The sequence below is a fragment of the Nerophis lumbriciformis genome, linkage group LG27 (genome assembly GCF_033978685.3).
Source record: "Nerophis lumbriciformis linkage group LG27, RoL_Nlum_v2.1, whole genome shotgun sequence".
In the NCBI taxonomy this organism is placed as follows: Eukaryota; Metazoa; Chordata; class Actinopteri; order Syngnathiformes; family Syngnathidae; genus Nerophis; species Nerophis lumbriciformis.
This window is the reverse complement of record NC_084574.2, coordinates 35,565,001-35,583,715: the sequence shown is the minus strand read 5'-3', so window position 1 is coordinate 35,583,715 and position 18,715 is coordinate 35,565,001. Positions and strand designations below refer to the sequence as shown.

The following is an 18,715-nucleotide window of genomic DNA, read 5'->3' as shown; positions in this document are numbered from 1 at the left end:
GCATCTCCTCATCCGTGGACTCACTAGTGCAACAACAACGCCCGAAATGTGTCCCGTGAAAAACCGTCCGACCGGAACTCTCTAATAACTAAAGTTCCTTGGGTGAATAATGTAAACTCACTACACCGGTATGTTTTAGCGCTTCCATAGCGAGATATAAGTTAGAACTTTACACTACTTTATATTAGAAATGTCAACAGCAGAGGATGAATGTCCCATAAAAAGAAGATAGAGAAAAATAAGCTTATCGACTAGGGCAGGGGTCGGCAACCTTTACCAGTCAAAGAGCCATTTTGACCAGTTTGACAAATTAAAGAAAACAATGGGAGCCACAACAATTTTCTGAAATTTAAAATGAAATAACACTGCATACAAAGTTTTTTTTTTATAAACCAGGGGTCTCAGACACGCGGCCCACACCTTAATATGGTATTTGAATGCTGGTGCGGCACGTGGGTTTTATATGAATGGCGCTTGTCAGCAGCGTCATGCGTGCCGTGATGGTACAACGTTTAGCACCCACTACAACCAGCGTGCCTGATCAGCCACTTGTTGTATGAGGCTTCCGCTTGCTCACATAGATGACAGCAAGGCAACTTGGTCAACAGCCACACAGGTTACACTGACGGTGGTGGTATAAAAAAAACTTTAACACTCTTACTAATAATGCACCACACTGTGAACCCACACCAAACAAGAATGACAAACACATTTCGGGAGAACATCTGCACCGTAGCACAACATAAACACAGCAGAACAAATACCCAGAATCCCATGTAACCCTAACTCTTCCGGGCTACATTATACACCCCCGCTACCAAACCCCGCCCACCTCAACTGACGCACAGGGGGGGTGGGGTTGGGGTTTGGTGGTAGCAGGGGTGTATAATGTAGCCCGGAAGACTCAGGGTTGCATGGGATTCTGGGTATTTGTACTGTTGTGTTTATGTTGTGTTAAGGTGCAGATGTTCTCCCGAAATGTGTTTGTCATCCTGGTTTGGTTTTGGTTCAAAGTGTGGCGCATTATTAGTAAGAGTGTTAAAGTTGGTTTATATGGTCACCGTCAGTGTAACCTGTGTGGCTGTTGACCAAGTATGCTTTGCTGTCACGTAAGTGTGCAAGCAGAAGATACATACTGTATAACAAGGGGTTGGGCTGGCACGCTGTTAATACAGATTGTAGAGGGCGCCAAATGCTGTACCGTCATGGCACGCCCTTATTATAACTGTAAGGGTGAAAATCGGAGAATAATAATCCTGCGAGAGGCACTGATATCCGGTAGTCTCCCGGGAAAATCGGGGGGGTCGGCAAGTAAGCTGCTGAGCCGCATCAGAGTGATCAAAGAGCCGCATACGGCTCCGGAGCCGCGGGTTGCCGACCCCTGGACTAGGGTGTCGCCACGGACTACAATGGCGGACTTGCGCACATTTTCAGGACTTATGCAGATCTCAAATACACATCAGCAGGTACCAGAAGGTAAGAAAAGTTGCTTTTGCATAATATTGTGAAACAAAATGCCAGATAATATGTCTGCTAATGGGTGCCATTTTGAGGTCCTTATACACACACCCTAATAATACTTGTATCTCTGACTACGGTAGCCGTAATGGGCCGACAATTCATCAAGCGGTGCGGCTTCAAAGTCGTACTAAAACATTTTGACAGATTTTTGAGTGCTTTGTGTAATGTTCTCTATTTTCAGTGGAACATTTAAAGTTTTGGTGTTGTTTACAGGCGTCATATTGCAGTCTATACATATCTCTTATGCGTGACTGCCATCTACTGGTCACGCTTATCATTTCACCATGTATCAAATAAAATTGCTTCGAGGTCGGTAAGCACAACCAAAATTATTCCTTACAAGCGCACTGGGTTATAAGCAGAGGTGGGTAGTAACGCGCTACATTTACTCAGTTACATCTACTTGAGTAACTTTTGGGATAAATTGTACTTCAAAGAGTAGTTTTAATGCAACATACTTTTACTTTTACTTAAGTATATTTATAGAGAAGGAACGCTACTTTTACTCCGCTACTTTTATCTACATTCAGCTCGCTACTCGCTACTAATTTTTATCGATCTGTTAATGCACGCTTTGTTTGTTTTGGTCTGTCAGACAGACCTTCAAAGTGTCTGCCTTACTGGTGACGTTTCACTTCGTTCCACCAATCAGATGCAGTCACTGGTGACGTTGGACCAATCAAACAGAGCCAGGTGGTCACATGACCTGACTTAAACAAGTTGAAAAACTTATTGGGGTGTATTACCATTTAGTGGTCAATTGTACGGAATATATACTGTACTGTGCAATCTACTAATAAAAGTTCCAATCAATCAATCAAAAGTGTGAAGGAAAAAAGATACTTGTTTTATTTCAACCGTACCGTCAAAAGCCTCAAGACTGACCGCACATGAGGACGTTCCTGTCTTCACAATAAAAGTGCCGCTCCATCGCGCCTGCGCTTTCAAAACAAGAGTCTCCGAAAGCCAGCGTAAAGAAGCTAGCAAGCTACGGAGTTTGACGCCAATATATTTCTTGTAAAGTGTATAAAAAACGAATATGGAAGCTGGACAAATAGGATGCCAAAAACCCACCACTTTCATGTGGTATTAGACAGAAAGGAGGAACTTTTCTTCTCCTCCATTTGAAAACGTGGACGCTATCATCACTACTGTCTGATTACAATCAACGCAAGTCATCAGAATCAGGTAATACACCAACTTATATTCTAGTCTGCATGAAAGAAAGGAATCTATATGTTAAACATGCATGTATATTCATTAAAACACCTTTAACATGTAAACAAAAACAGCAAAATAAATACTTATAAATTATATACTGTATATATCAATGTATATGTATGTATGTATATATATATATATATATATATATATATATATATATATATATATATATATATGATATGAGTGTGTATGTTACTCATCAGTTACTCAGTACTTGAGTAGTTTTTTCACAACATACTTTTTACTTTTACTCAAGTAAATATTTGGGTGACTACTCCTTACTTTTACTTGAGTAATAAATCTCTAAAGTAACAGTACTCTTACTTGAGTACAATTTCTGGCTACTCTACCCACCTCTGGTTAAAAGGCGCACTGTCGATTTTTGAGAAAATTAAATTATTTTAAGTGCGCCTTATAGTCCGGAAAATACGGGACATTTTGTGCATTAAAGACGATAAAAATGCAGGTCAACATATGCTAAACCTCGCCATCTTAGCCCTGTCATGCTCACCTCATCAGAGGCCAGGTACACGCACAGGTGAGCCACCTCGTCGGCTGTGCACATCCTCCCCGTTTTCTGCCTGGCCATGAAATCCTTATAAGCCTGTTAGCAGGTGCAAAGAATAGCATGTAAGGTGGGAAAACTTTAAAAAGGTGATAAAAAAAAACAAAAACAGGCCAACAGTACCTTTTCTGGGTCAGGTTGGGCCTGGATTCTACCCCTTAGTGATGGCGTATCAACAGTGCCTGAAGCAGGATCAATAGCTTTGGATTAGTTGGTTAATTGTTGAGACAAAAAGGGTGCAAGCAACAGTGGTGCTGTGAAACACTCTTAATTACAGGAAAGTATATGTATACGGTATTGAAGCACATTTTTGACGATATAGTGTACTGGAAGGGTGAAAAAATATATACAGTACAGGCCAAAAGGTTGGACACACCTTCTCATTCAATATGTGTTCTTTATTTTCATGACTATTTACATTGTGGATTGTCACATCAAAACTATGAATGAACACATGTGGAGTTATGTACTTAACAAAAAAAAGGTGAAATAACTGAAAATAGGTTTTATATTCTACTTTCTTCAAAATAGCCACCCTTTGCAGGGTGATCAGGGACTGTGCCATAGAGCTCTCCCCTATCCTACACTCACTCTTCTGTGAAAGCTACTGGACTGCAACAATACCTACATTGTGGAAAACTGCAATCATCATCCCAGTACCGAAAAAATCCAGACCCACAGAACTCAACCATTACCGCCCCATAGCCCTCACATCCATAATTATGAAGTGCCTGGAGAAACTGCTGCTTCACAACATCCTTCCAGTTGTCACCCCACACCTGGACTCCCTCCAATTTGCCTACAGGGCCAGGAGGGGCACAGAGGATGCTGTGGCCTGCCTGCTGCATCTCCTCCTCCAGCATCTGGACTCCCCAGGCAACTTTGCCAGGATCCTCTTCGTGGACTTCAGCTCCGCCTTCAACTCCCTACAGAAGCATCTACTGATCCGGAAACGACACCAGCTCAACATCCCCCCTCAGCTGATCCACCTCACCCACAACTTCCTCACCGACCGATTGCAAGCAGTAAGGGTGGGCTCAAACACATCCCCGATGCTTACCATCAACACCGGGGTCCCACAGGGATGTGTGTTGAGCCCTTTCCTGTACACACTCTACACCAATGACTGCCGTAGCATCTCACCCACCACAACATACTTAAAATACTCAGATGACACAGCCATTCTCGCACTCCTCTCCAACAGTCAATCCATCCTGGACTATCATAACACAGTCAAACATTTCACAGAGTCATGCACAGCCAGTTATCTGGAAATCAATGTCAATAAAACAAAAGAAATATGGTTCAACCCCCCCTCACCTCAGAACCCCATCATCATAAACACACAAACACTTAAAACAGTTGACACTTTTAAATACCTGGGCATAACCTTGGACAATAAACTCACCTTTGATCAACACACCACGGACATTCAAAAAAGAAGTCAACAAAGACTGTCAGCCATCCGGAAACTTAAAGGACTATACGTTGCACCTCATCTCCTGTTATTACTTTACCAAAGCATTGTTCAACCCATCCTTCTGTAGTGTTCCACATGTTTTTTCACCATGCTTTCTGTAACCAACCGGACCAAACTCACACGCATTACAAACATAGCAGCTAAAATCATCGGCCTACCCACACCCAACATTTCAGACATAAACCACAGGTCCATCACCCGACTGGCAAAAACAATAGTTCAGGATATCACTCACCCACTACACCAATACATCATCCCACTACCATCAGGGCGCAGGTACAGAACAATCAAATTCCGGAGGGCCCGCCTCAGGAAAAGCCTGATCCCTGCAGCTATAGCCGCCCTTAACAGCAGGCCCGGCCGACCTGTCTGACAAGCCTGTAAATGTGTGTTAGTCATGTATGATGTCTTTTTGTTATTTTTTTTTTTGTGTGATGTGTAATGTCTAGTGTTTAAATGTACGGCAGTGACAATGAATTTCCCCAAGGGGACCAATAAATCTAATCTAATCTAATCTTGCACACTCTTGGCATTCTCTCGATGAGCTTCAAGAGGTAGTCACCTGAAATGGTTTTCACTTCACAGGTGTGCTCGAAGCTCCTCGAGAGAATGCCAAGAGTGTGCAAAGCAGTAATCAGAGCAAAGGGTGGCTATTTTGAAGAAACCAGAATATAAAACATGTTATTATTGTTATTTTATTTTTAATATTTTAGCCTTTGGGCCGGATCAGGCACACTAACAGGTTTGGTGTCATTTTTGAATGAAATAAACTGCTGTTCTAAATGTGTCCAGCAGTGGTTCAGCAGTCGTCATGGTGAGCAGTCGCATTCTTTGTCGCTCCCACGGTAGCATACAGGCTCGTTTAATTCCACACTTTCTCCTTTTTCTATTGTGGATCACGGATTTGTATTTTAAACCACCTCGGATACTTTACCCTCTTGAAAATGAGAGTCGTGAACGCAAAATGGACAATCACAGTGATTTTTATCTCATCGACAATACATCGGCGAAACACTTTAGCTTCGGAGCTTTACGTTGCACCTCATCTCCTGTTATTACTTTACCAAAGCATTGTTCAACCCATCCTTATGTACTGTTCCACATGTTTTTTCACCATCACCAGCTAAAATCATCGGCCTACCTACACCCAACATTTCAGATTTAAACCACAGGTCCATCACTCGACTGGCAAACACAATAGTCCAGGATATCACTCACCCACTACACTAATACATCATCCCACTCAGGGCCGGCCCGTGGCATAGGCCGTATAGGCAAATGCTAAGGGCGCCGTCCATCAGGGGGCGCCACGCCAGTGCCACAAATGTTGGAGAAAAAAAAAAAAAAGTTGGTACTATTATTTCTAAATACAAAAAATAATCCCACGTTAATTAAAATGCAAAGTAAAGCCTATATAATAGAAAAATTATTTGTTACAATATTACGCCCCCCCCCCCCCCCCGCACCCCCTCCCTTCCCGTATCATGACTCTTTTTGGACGTCACCACATCAAAAAATCAACACAAGATGTCAAAACGGCCAAAACTGTCAGGTGCCCAGGGAAGAAAAAAGAGAAAAGAAGAGGAGGAGAAACGAGAAAAAGACAGAGGTAGCAGGTAGGTAACGTTAGCCTACATGAAATTATTTGTCTGTTACAGAATGTGATAGTAACCTGGCTTTTTAGCATTAAGCTAATGTTACATGATTCGGCAATTGCTAATCAATAAGTAGCTAGTTCTGTTTTAACGTCGGGTTAATATTGTGGAGGGGCTAAATTGTTATGGAAAATAATAATGTAACGTTAGGTAATTACAGTACTCCCACCTTACATTCCTCAGGGACATTTGTATTAGATCTTTTAAGCAGGTGTTATTGCCTTCTGGTTAGCTAATGTTTGCCCTGCAGGTAATAGTCACTTTTCCACCCCTTTATATATTAGGTATAGTTGTAAGCCTAGTTGTTAAAGTGCACATCATTAATGTTAATTAAGCAATATGTATGTAAAAAATATTGTATTTCATATATTCATTTTTTTTTTTTGCATTCATTTATTTATTCATATTTTTTTTATCTTGTTAACTATTCTGATTGTTAATTTGCTTTCTTTAAGTAAAAAAAAGGTCAAAGACAAAGCTATTCGGTTTCTTGTGAGTATATACACTTCACTGCCGATGTGGGGGGGCGCCACCTAAAATCTTGCCTAGGGCGCCAGATTGGTTAGGGCCGGGCCTGATCCCACTACCATCAGGGCGCAGGTACAGAACCATCAAATTCCGGAGGGCCCGCCTCAGGAAAAGCCTGATCTGTCTGACAAGCCTGTAAATGTGTTTGTCATGTATGATGTATTTTTGTTATTTTTGTTTTGTGATGTGTAATATCTATTGTTTAAATGTACAGCAGTGAAAATGAATTTCCCCACGGGGACCAATAAATCTATCTAATCTAATAGCCTCGTGCTTGACTGCGGATCGAAACAGAAGAAACATGCCCCTGACTGGAAGGATTGACCGAAGATCAACTAATACTACTATTACTTCTACTCTCAGGAGACACTGAACTTAACCCTGGACCTGTAACCACACGGTTAATGTTGTCCCGCCTGGCGAAGCCTAGCAATGCTACTGCTAACGACGCCATTGAAGCTAACTTACCGTATTTTCCGCACTATTAGCCGCACCTAAAAACCACAAATTTACTCAAAAGCTGACAGTGCGGCTTATAACCCGGTGCGCTTTATATATGGATTAATATTAAGATTCATTTTCATAAAGTTTTGGTCTCGCAACTACGGTAAACAGCCGCCATCTTTTTTCCCCGTAGAAGAGGAAGTGCTTCTTCTTCTACGCAAGCAACCGCCAAGGTAAGCACCCGCCCCCATAGAACAGGAAGCGCTTCTTCTTCTACTGTAAGCAACCACCCGCCCGCGTAGAAGAAGAAGAAGAAGCGCGCGGATATTACGTTTCATTTCCTTTGTGTGTTTACATCTGTAAAGACCACAAAATGGCTCCTACTAAGCGACAGGTTTCCGGTTCATGAAAAGACGCAATCTCTCCATCCGCACACGGACTACTATTTCACAGCAACTGCCTAAAGACTTTCAAGAAAAGCTGGCTACTTTCCGTGCATATTGTAAAAACAAGATAGCTGAAAAAAAGATCCGGCCAGAGAACATTATCAACATGGACGAGGTTCCACTGACTTTTGATATTCCTGTGAACCGCACTGTGGATACAACGGAAGCACGTACGGTGAATATTCGCACCACAGGGAATGAGAAGTCATCCTTCACTGTGGTTCTAGCTTGCCATGCTAATGGCCAGAAACTTCCACCCATGGTGATATTCAAAAGGAAGACCTTGCCAAAAGAGACCTTTCCAGCCGGCGTCATCATAAAAGCTAACTCGAAGGGATGGATGGATGAAGAAAAGATGAGCGAGTGGTTAAGGGAAGTTTACGCGAAGAGGCCGGGTGGCTTTTTTCATGCAGCTCCGTCCATGTTGATATACGACTCCATGCGCGCCCACATCACGCTGGTTTTTAATATATTATTAAAGTTTAACTGACCTATCTGACTGTTTTTTTGACATTCCCTTTAGCGCAGTTAGATGCGGCTTATAACACGGGGCGGCTTATAGGTGGACAAAGTTTTGAAATATGCCGTTCATTGAAGGCACGGCTTATAACCCAGGGCGGCTTATGGTGCGGAAAATACGGTAGCTTCGGGACCTCCTATCTGCTCATCACAAACCAAGCTCACCTGTGCTCCAGCGATCGGCGGCTCGACAGAGGACTTCACCCCGTTTATCGACACGGTCAGCGGCTCGGCGGCGGCGGTGGAGGACGACCCAGACATCGATGAAGACAGCGGCCCGGCGGTGAACAGCACGACGGCGAACAGCACGGCGGCGAACAGCACGGCGGCGAACAGCGCGGCGGCGGTCAACGAGGTGACTGTCGATATCAACACCCCGGTTTGCAGTAGAGACGGCGTAACGGGGGTCCACACGGCCTCTCCCTGACGGTCAAGGACGCGGCGTCTGGACCCGCGGTCTACACAGGATTTAGGGGCTCCTTCATCCTACCCTGGTCGTTGTTTTCAAACGGACCAAATCCCGCGAAAATTAAATCCGCCCCACGCCCCTACCCGCCCCCCCTTTCCATGGACACACATATATATTATTAACGGTGTCATGAAGTACAGGCCTGGAGAGAGAGTGAAGAAGGAGGTGACGTGTCAAGTCGACTTTCAGTTTCGATACCCGTCAGCAAGTCAAACTCGGTGGACGAAAGCATGGGAAATGGGCGAGCATTTTAAAGATTGCGTCGTCTTTTAGATAGCACGCTGGTATTGCCATTGCTTGTTTTTGTAGGATAAAAGGCACAACATCCCCAAATACAAACCCCGTTTCCATATGAGTTGGGAAATTGTGTTAGATGTAAATATAAACGGAATACAATGATTTGCAAATCATTTTCAACCCATATTCAGTCGAATATGCTACAAAGACAAGATTTTTGATGTTCAAACTGATAAACTTTTTTTTTTTTTTGCAAATAATCATTAACTTTACAATTTGATGCCAGCAACACGTGACAAAGAAGTTGGGAAAGGTGGCAATAAAAACTGATAAAGTTGAGGAATGCTCATCAAACACTTATTTGGAACATCCCACAGGTGAACAGGCAAATTGGGAACAGGTGGGTGCCATGATTGGGTATAAAAGTAGATTCCATGAAATGCTCAGTCATTCACAAACAAGGATGGGGCGAGGGTCACCACTTTGTCAACAAATGCGTGAGCAAATTGTTGAACAGTTTAAGAAAAACCTTTCTCAACCAGCTATTGCAAGGAATTTAGGGATTTCACCATCTACGCTCCGTAATATCATCAAAGGGTTCAGAGAATCTGGAGAAATCACTGCACGTAAGCAGCTAAGCCCGTGACCTTCGATCCCTCAGGCTGTACTGCATCAACAAGCGACATCAGTGTGTAAAGGATATCACCACATGGGCTCAGGAACACTTCAGAAACCCACTGTCAGTAACTACAGTTGGTCGCTACATCTGTAAGTGCAAGTTAAAACTCTCTTATGCAATGCGAAAACCGTTTGTCAACAACACCCAAAAACTCCGTCGGCTTCGCTGGGCCTGAGCTCATCTAAGATGGACGGATACAAAGTGGAAAAATGTTCTGTGGTCTGACGAGTCCACATTTCAAATTCTTTTTGGAAAATGTGGATGTCGTGTCCTCCGGACCAAAGAGGAAGAGAACCATCCGGATTGTTATAGGCGCAAAGTGTAAAAGCCAGCATGTGTGATGGTATGGGGGTGTATTAGTGCCCAAGACATGAGTAACTTACACATCTGTGAAGGCGCCATTAATGCTGAAAGGTACATACAGGTTTTGGAGCAACATATGTTGCCATCCAAGCAACGTTACCATAGACGCCCCTGCTTATTTCAGCAAGACAATGCCAAGCCATGTGTTACATCAACGTGGCTTCATAGTAAAAGAGTGCGGGTACTAGACTGGCCTGCCTGTAGTCCAGACCTGTCTCCCATTGAAAATGTGTGGTGCATTATGAAGCCTAAAATAGCACAACGGAGACCCCCGGACTGTTGAACAACTTAAGCTGTACATCAAGCAAGAATGGGAAAGAATTCCACCTGAGAAGCTTAAAAAATGTGTCTCCTCAGTTCCCAAACGTTTACTGAGTGTTGTTAAAAGAAAAGGTGATGTAACACAGTGGTGAACATGCCCTTTCCCAACTACTTTGGCACGTGTTGCAGCTATGAAATTCTAAGTTAATTATTATTTGCAAAAAAAAAAAAAAGTTTATGAGTTTGAACATCAAATATGTTGTCTTTGTAGTGCATTCAATTGAATATGGGTTGAAAAGTATTTGCAAATCATTGTATTCTGTTTATATTTACATCTAACACAATTTCCCAACTCATATGGAAACGGGGTTTGTATAACCGACGTCACTGAAACAGCAAGTGTCATCTACTGGAAAATGGGTGTTTTTTTATCTGGACTTACCGGGACAAACGCAATTACAGCGAACGCCTCGCTCGATAAAATCGGCAGCTATGGATTTGGTGAGGCCGATCACGGCCGCCTTGGAGGTGCTGTACACACACCGGTTCACCACACCTGTGTCAGGGCAACATATGTCACACACACAAAGCCGTTATCTGGCGTAAGAGGATTAACATGCTCATACTACGCTGCCTTAATGTCCCTTTAAATAAGCGCCGCTTATACAGGTGCACCTGTTAGCTTCACCTTTTATGCTGGACGCCACCGAGGCCATGTTGATGATGTTCCCCGACTTCCTGGCCAGCATCTGTAATGAGGAAGTTAGCAGGAGGTGGGTTTAATTGTGCGTAACTGGAGTGTCATGTCGGAGTTAGTAGGGAGACAATGATCTCATCTTATCTCAGGGGCACGGAGGACGGTGACAAAATAAATAAAGAAGCATATGTTACTAGAGTTACAGCTGCAATTCACTAAGAACAGGATCGGCAATTAGTGAGGGGGAGGGCAAAGGTCACCTGGGGCAGGAAAGCCTTGCACATGAGGTACATGCTCCGGATGTTGACGTCCATGGTGAAGTCCCAGTCGGCCTCGTCACAGTCCAAGATGGAGCCGTGGTGCACAAACCTATAGATTAATTGTACATTAAATATGCAAATGTCCATCCATCCATCCATCTTCTTCCGCTTATCCGAGGTCGGGTCGCGGGGGCAGCAGCCTAAGCAGGGAAGCCCAGACTTCCCTCTCCCCAGCCACTTCGTCCAGCTCTTCCTGTGGGACCCCGAGGCGTTCCCAGGCCAGCCGGGAGACATAGTCTTCCCAACGTGTCCTGGGTCTTCCCCGCGGCCTCCTACCGGTCGGACGTGCCCTAAACACCTCCCTAGGGAGGCGTTCGGGTGGCATCCTGACCAGATGCCCGAACCACCTCATCTGGCTCCTCTCGATGTGGAGGAGCAGCGGCTTTACTTTGAGCTCCTCCCGGATGACAGAGCTTCTCACCCTATCTCTAAGGGAGAGCCTCGCCACCCGGCGGAGGAAACTCATTTCGGCCGCTTGTACCCGTGATCTTGTCCTTTCGGTCATAACCCAAAGCTCATGACCATAGGTGAGGATGGGAACGTAGATCGACCGGTAAATTGAGAGCTTTGCCTTCCGGCTCAGCTCCTTCTTCACCACAACGGATCGATACAGCGTCCGCATTACTGAAGACGCCGCACCGATCCGCCTGTCGATCTCACGATCCACTCTTCCCCCACTCGTGAACAAGACTCCGAGGTACTTGAACTCCTCCACTTGGGGCAAGATCTCCTCCCCAACCCGGAGAAGGCACTCCACCCTTTTCCGGGCGAGAACCATGGACTCGGACTTGGAGGTGCTGATTCTCATCCCAGTCGCTTCACACTCAGCTGCAAACCGATCCAGTGAGAGCTGAAGATCCTGGCCAGATGAAGCCATCAGGACCACATCATCTGCAAAAAGCAGATACCTAATCCTGCAGCCACCAAACCAGATCCCCTCAACGCCATGACTGCGCCTAGAAATTCTGTCCATAAAAGTTATGAACAGAATCGGTGACAAAGGGCAGCCTTGGCGGAGTCCAACCCTCACTGGAAACGTGTCCGACTTACTACCGGCAATGCGGACCAAGCTCTGGCACTGATCATACAGGGAGCGCACTGCCACAATCAGACAGTCCGATACCCCGTACTCTCTGAGCACTCCCCACAGGACTTCCCGAGGGACACGGTCGAATGCCTTCTCCAAGTCCACAAAACACATGTAGACTGGTTGGGCAAACTCCCATGCACCCTCAAGGACCCTGCCGAGAGTATAGAGCTGGTCCACAGTTCCACGACCAGGACGAAAACCACACTGTTCCTCCTGAATCCGAGGTTCGACTATCCGGCGTAGCCTCCTCTCCAGTACACCTGAATAGACCTTACCGGGAAGGCTGATATGCAAATGTGCTGCCCACAAATCATGCTGGAAAGTGGTCTCTCGGTTTATATCGCGGTTCACTTATTGCAGATTTTTTATTTGTATTTAGATTTATTTTTTATTAAAATTGTTTTATTTTTATTAATCAGTCCAACAAAATACAATTACAATTCCAAAACCAAACCCGGCCCAGCAACATTCAGAATAGCAATTAACAGAGTCATTGAGAGGACACACAAACATGACACAAAACAATCCAAACGTAGTCAAACAAAAATGAATATTATCAACAACAGTATCAATATTAATTAGAATTCCAACATATCAGCAGTGTTGGGACTAACGCGTTACAAAGTTACTGTAACACTGTTATTTTCGGCGGTAACTAGTAGTCTAACGCGTTATTTTTTATATTCAGTAACTCAATTACCGTTACTACATGATGCGTTACTGCATTATTTTTTTTATGTAGTATCGGATAGAAACTGAGAAGATCTGAGTGTGTTTTATTGGAGAGCTGCGGTGTGTGTTTGTGTGAAGGGGGGGGGGGGGGGGGGGGGGGCGTGTCTGACAAGATATCATGGTGGAGCCGAAGTCGAGTTTCTTAACATGGAGATATTCTCACTACTTTTCTTTTGTCGAGCACAAAGAAAAGAACATCTTAGTTAAATGTAAGTTGTGTCTTGGATCAAAGATCCTATCTACTGCCCAAAACAGCAATTCAAATTTGCTGAAACAGCTACAAAAGCAACATGCTTGGACGAAGCCAGTAAAGAGAGAGACAGACTCTGATGCCACTTCACCTCCACCTCCACCTAAGGATTTTAACGGAGGCACTGCTCGCCAGGACAACATTGATAGAGCCATTGCAGCGTATGTGCTAGAAGACATGCAGGCTATTTCTACAGTGGAGTCACCCGCTTTCAACAGCTAATTGGCATGATACCGGCGTCAAACAGCAAATGGCACGGAAAACATTTTCACGTACCTGGACAGTGAGTACATAAACATGAAAAGTGAGCTAAAGAAAACACTCCAAACTCTGCCTCTGCTCATCATTCATCACTGAAGGTACACACACTCTGTCAATTCTCTTATATACTCTTTCATTCTAGACTTCTAGTGTTTGATTATCACATCACTCTAAATGTATAGACTATAACGTTCACAAACATAAAGAGGGATCCTAGTGGTCCAGGCCAATCTTTCCTTTTCTCTAAACTAAAACTGGGGAAATGCGTAGAGTGTTCTTGGCTTCAGTACAGTGTTGATCTCCTGAAGACATGATTTTATTTCACAATTCCTTGAGAGAAAAAAATGCCTGGTTAGGATTTGTGTGTTTGTCATGTGTGCCTTCCTTAGGTGAAGCCTGGTTTACAGCTATGTTGTGACATGTTGTTATTATGTGGTTTGTTACTTATGTATGTTATGTTGCAGCTATTTAAAATAGTTTTGTCAATTTGTTCTGGCCTGAAACAAAATTGGCCTTTTGAAACATATCTTTGTCTTTGTGTGTTGTATGTAGACCAAATTGCTTAGCAGATTTCAGTGATGCAAATGCATGTCAAGTTGATCAACAGATTGTATTATTCTCCAGTGCAATAACAGTACTGAAATGAAAGCTAAAAGGGCATTAATGGGAGCCTTTAAAAAAAGAAAGAAGAAAAAAGGAAGTAACAAAATAGTTACTTTTCACAGTAACGCATTACTTTTTGGTGTAAGTAACTGAGTTAGTAACTGGGTTACTTTTGAAATAAAGTAACTAGTAACTGTAACTAGTTACTGGTTTTCAGTAACTAACCCAACACTGCATACCAGTGAATACAAATCCCTCATTTACATTATCATCACAGCCATTTATAAAAAATAAAATAAAAACTTACACTTGTATTGCATCTTATTAGCTTGACAACACATTGTGTCCAATATTTACCACAAGGATAAAATAAGTCATATTTCCTGTTCATTTAATAGTTCAAACAAATTTAAATAATGGATCCCATACTCCAATATATTACTCATTATTATCTAAACGAAATGCAGTTTTTTCTACTGATATCATCTCCATAGCTGGTGTATACCAGTCAGTATTTAGTATGTGTATATACCAGTCAGTATGTATTATGTGTGTATACCAGTCAGTATTAAGTATGTGTGTATACCAGTCAGTATGTATTATGTGTGTATACCAGTCAGTATTTAGTATGTGTATATACCAGTCAGTATGTATTATGTGTGTATACCAGTCAGTATGTATTGTGTGTGTATACCAGTCAGTATTAAGTATGTGTGTATACCAGTCAGTATGTATTATGTGTATACCAGTCAGTATGTATTATGTGTGTATACCAGTCAGTATGTATTATGTGTGTATACCAGTCAGTATGTATTATGTGTGTATACCAGTCAGTATTAAGTATGTGTGTATACCAGTCAGTATGTATTATGTGTGTATACCAGTCAGTATGTATTATGTGTGTATACCAGTCAGTATGTATTATGTGTGTATACCAGTTAGTATTTATTATGTGTGTATACCAGTCAGTATGTATTATGTGTGTATACCAGTCAGTATGTATTATGTGTGTATACCAGTCAGTATGTATTATGTGTGTATACCAGTCAGTATGTATTATGTGTGTATACCAGTCAGTATTTATTATGTGTGTATACCAGTCAGTATTAGGTATGTGTGTATACCAGTCAGTGTGTATTATGTGTGTATACCAGTCAGTATTTAGTATGTGTGTATACCAGTCAGTATTTAGTAGGTGTGTATACCAGTCAGTATGTATTATGTGTGTATACCAGTCAGTATGTATTGTGTGTGTATACCAGTCAGTGTGTATTGTGTGTGTATACCAGTCAGTATTCATTATGTGTATACCAGTCAGTATGTATTATGTGTGTATACCAGTCAGTATTCATTATGTGTATACCAGTCAGTATGTATTATGTGTGTATACCAGTCAGTATTTATTATGTGTGTATATTAGTCAGTATGTATTATGTGTGTATACCAGTCAGTATTTATTATGTGTGTATATTAGTCAGTATTTATTATGTGTGTATATTAGTCAGTATGTATTATGTGTGTATACCAGTCAGTATTTATTATGTGTGTATATTAGTCAGTATGTATTACGTGTGTATACTAGTCAGTATGTATTATGCGTGTATACCAGTCAGTGTGTATAATGTGTGTATACAAGTCAGTAGGTATTATGTGTGTATATTAATCAGTATGTATTACGTGTGTATACCAGTCAGTATGTATTACGTGTGTATACCAGTCAGTATGTATTACGTGTGTATACCAGTCAGTATGTATTGTGTGTGTATACCAGTCAGTGTGTATTGTGTGTGTATACCAGTCAGTATTCATTATGTGTATACCAGTCAGTATGTATTATGTGTGTATACCAGTCAGTATTCATTATGTGTATACCAGTCAGTATGTATTATGTGTGTTTTTTTTAATTTACAGTATATATGCTGTAAAGAACAATGTAAAATGTATTGTAATTTGTATTAGTTTGATGGGTATTTTGCTGTAAAGTTAAGTATTTTTATTTAGACAATAATAGTATTGAATATTGCAACAACAATTACAGTATGTTATCATACTTTCCAAACATGTTTAAAAGGTATGCAATTTCAAGCAGTACATCTATTTTTCTGTCAAAATAAAAAAAAATCAATACATTTAGTGAGAAAATATGTAGTACTTTATTGACACATATCATTTCCAGGTGTTTGCGGGCCAGATAAAATTATGTCGCGGGCCAGATGTGGCCCCCGGGCCTTGAGTTTGACACCTGTGAGGTTTGTAAAAGGGAAAGAAATGAATGTGTCTTGTATCCATGTTAACATTCAACCTAGCTAACCATTAGCACGCTAGCTTGCTTCTTTAGTAAATAAGCAGTATCACCAGTCTGTGAGTCCACTTATCAATCACGGTTTGACAATTATTTTAATCTAAAATGGTAACACTAACCAACGGGGGCTTTGTGAAAGTTTATCATTAATACAGATAATCAATAAATCTAGGGATAGGTAGCAAATCCGGTACTTTTTTGGCCCTGACTGAACAACGATTCACGTAAAATCCAACACGTAACGTGACGCCCGGTTGCGAAGAAAATGACTCAAAAAAAATGCTGTAACGTAGGTAAAGAAAGGCTCCACTTTTCCAAAAATGCGCTAGCTTGATGCTAATATACATTAGCTTTGCTATCGACACGCTACTGATTAGCATTAGGGATTTTACAGCGTAATTTCAGCACCTCCAAATTTGTTAACCAAAACTACAACTAAGATGCACGTTACCATCAAACGTAGTAATTGCAACACTTACAATATTAACACTTTGTAGGGTGCAACAGACCGCAAACACTGAACTGACCAACACACCATAAACAAACACTACTGCCATCTGTCATCTTGGACTTGCAATTACAATTTAGTGTCATAACTGCAAATGAGACTCAGAAGTGTGAGATTTAGACAAGATATAACAACATTGTGATGAACAGATATTCCTTTAAATGTTGCAATAAAACAATTTGATATCAAAAACAAGTAATAATTATTAACAAAAAGTACCAAAAATCAGTACCTTATCGGTTCAAATGTGAACGGTACTCATCCCTATAGTCACATCACAAAATTACATATTGTTTAAGGGTGTTTTAAGAGCATAGGAAAGGTTAATCACAGTGTAGGGAGGTTCTATAAACATTTAAAGTACATTTGAATAATCAAATAAATAAGGTCCCTACTTAGCAGATTTTCATCGACCACAGGGGGCTCTGGAACATAACCCCTGCGGCACTGTAATCATGACAGTTATATAGCGCTTTTGAGGACACTCAAAGGAACTTTAATAAGAAGAAAATAAAAGTAAATCCGAAACAAATGAGGAGTGTGGGAAGACTACAAGGAAATGTTGATTTCGAGAAATGACGTGAGAGTGTGACTTCCTGAGGTCAAGAATGTAGGGCTGGGGTCGGCAACCCAAGTCTTATAGTGAAGGCAACACAGGCTGTAAATGTCTATATTAGCCTACTATAAAAATGCCTTGAAAAGTCTTATATAAGTGTTATAATGAAGGCAACACATGATGGAAGTGTCTATATTAGCTATATTCTAGTGTGTGAATGTGAGTGTGAATGTTGTCTGTCTATCTGTGTTGGCCCTGTGATGAGGTGGCGACTTGTCTAGGGTGTACCCCGCCTTCCGCCCAAATGCAGCTGAGATAGGCTCCAGCACCCCCTGTGACAAGGAGGGTGCTGTAAGGGACAAGCGGTAGAAGATGGATGGATGATAGCCTACTATCAAAATGACTTTAAAAGTCTTATATAAGTGTTATAATGAAAACAACACATGATGTAAGTCTCTATATTAGTTATATTAGCCTACTATCAATATGACTTTAAAAGGCTTATATAATTGTTATAATGAAGACAACACATGATGTAAGTGTCCATATTAGCCTATAATAGCCTACTATCAAAATGACTTTAAAAGTCTTATATACATTTTATAATGAAGACAACACCTGATGTTAGTGTCTATATTATATTTATACAAATATATATTTATACATATACATATATATTAGAGATGCGCGGATAGGCAATTATTCCATCTGCAACCGCATCACAAAAGTCGTCATCCATCCGCCGTCCGCCATCCACCCGAACCAACATTTTATTAAAACCACACCCGCCCGCCATCCGCCCGTTGTTATATATCTAATATAGACGATGCAAGGCATTAGTGAGGTTAGAAAGCTTTTGCCTGTTAAAGAAAGGAGACTGATCCAATGCAGCAGAGACATTCAATGCGTGCCACGCATTAAGGGACGGCGTGGCGCAGTGGAAGAGTGGCCGTGCGCAACCCGAGGGTCCCTGGTTCAATCCCCACCTAGTCCATGTCCGTTGTT

The 18,715-nt window shown here is 41.9% G+C and overlaps 1 protein-coding gene across 3 annotated transcripts in view; it reads right to left on the bottom strand.

The window, feature by feature from the left end:
* The window catches only part of bdh2 (3-hydroxybutyrate dehydrogenase, type 2), a 54,889-nt gene that overhangs the window by 4,823 nt on the left and 31,351 nt on the right, over nt 1–18,715 (bottom strand). For all 3 annotated transcript variants that reach the window (XM_072916438.1, XM_061987754.2, XM_072916439.1), the window contains 5 exons: nt 11,349–11,457; nt 11,080–11,140; nt 10,834–10,947; nt 3,434–3,492; nt 3,257–3,349 (listed from right to left, as the gene is read on the bottom strand). In XM_072916438.1, coding sequence (XP_072772539.1) covers nt 3,257–3,349; nt 3,434–3,492; nt 10,834–10,947; nt 11,080–11,140; nt 11,349–11,457 — 436 coding nt within the window. The remainder of the gene's footprint in view (nt 1–3,256; nt 3,350–3,433; nt 3,493–10,833; nt 10,948–11,079; nt 11,141–11,348; nt 11,458–18,715) is intronic.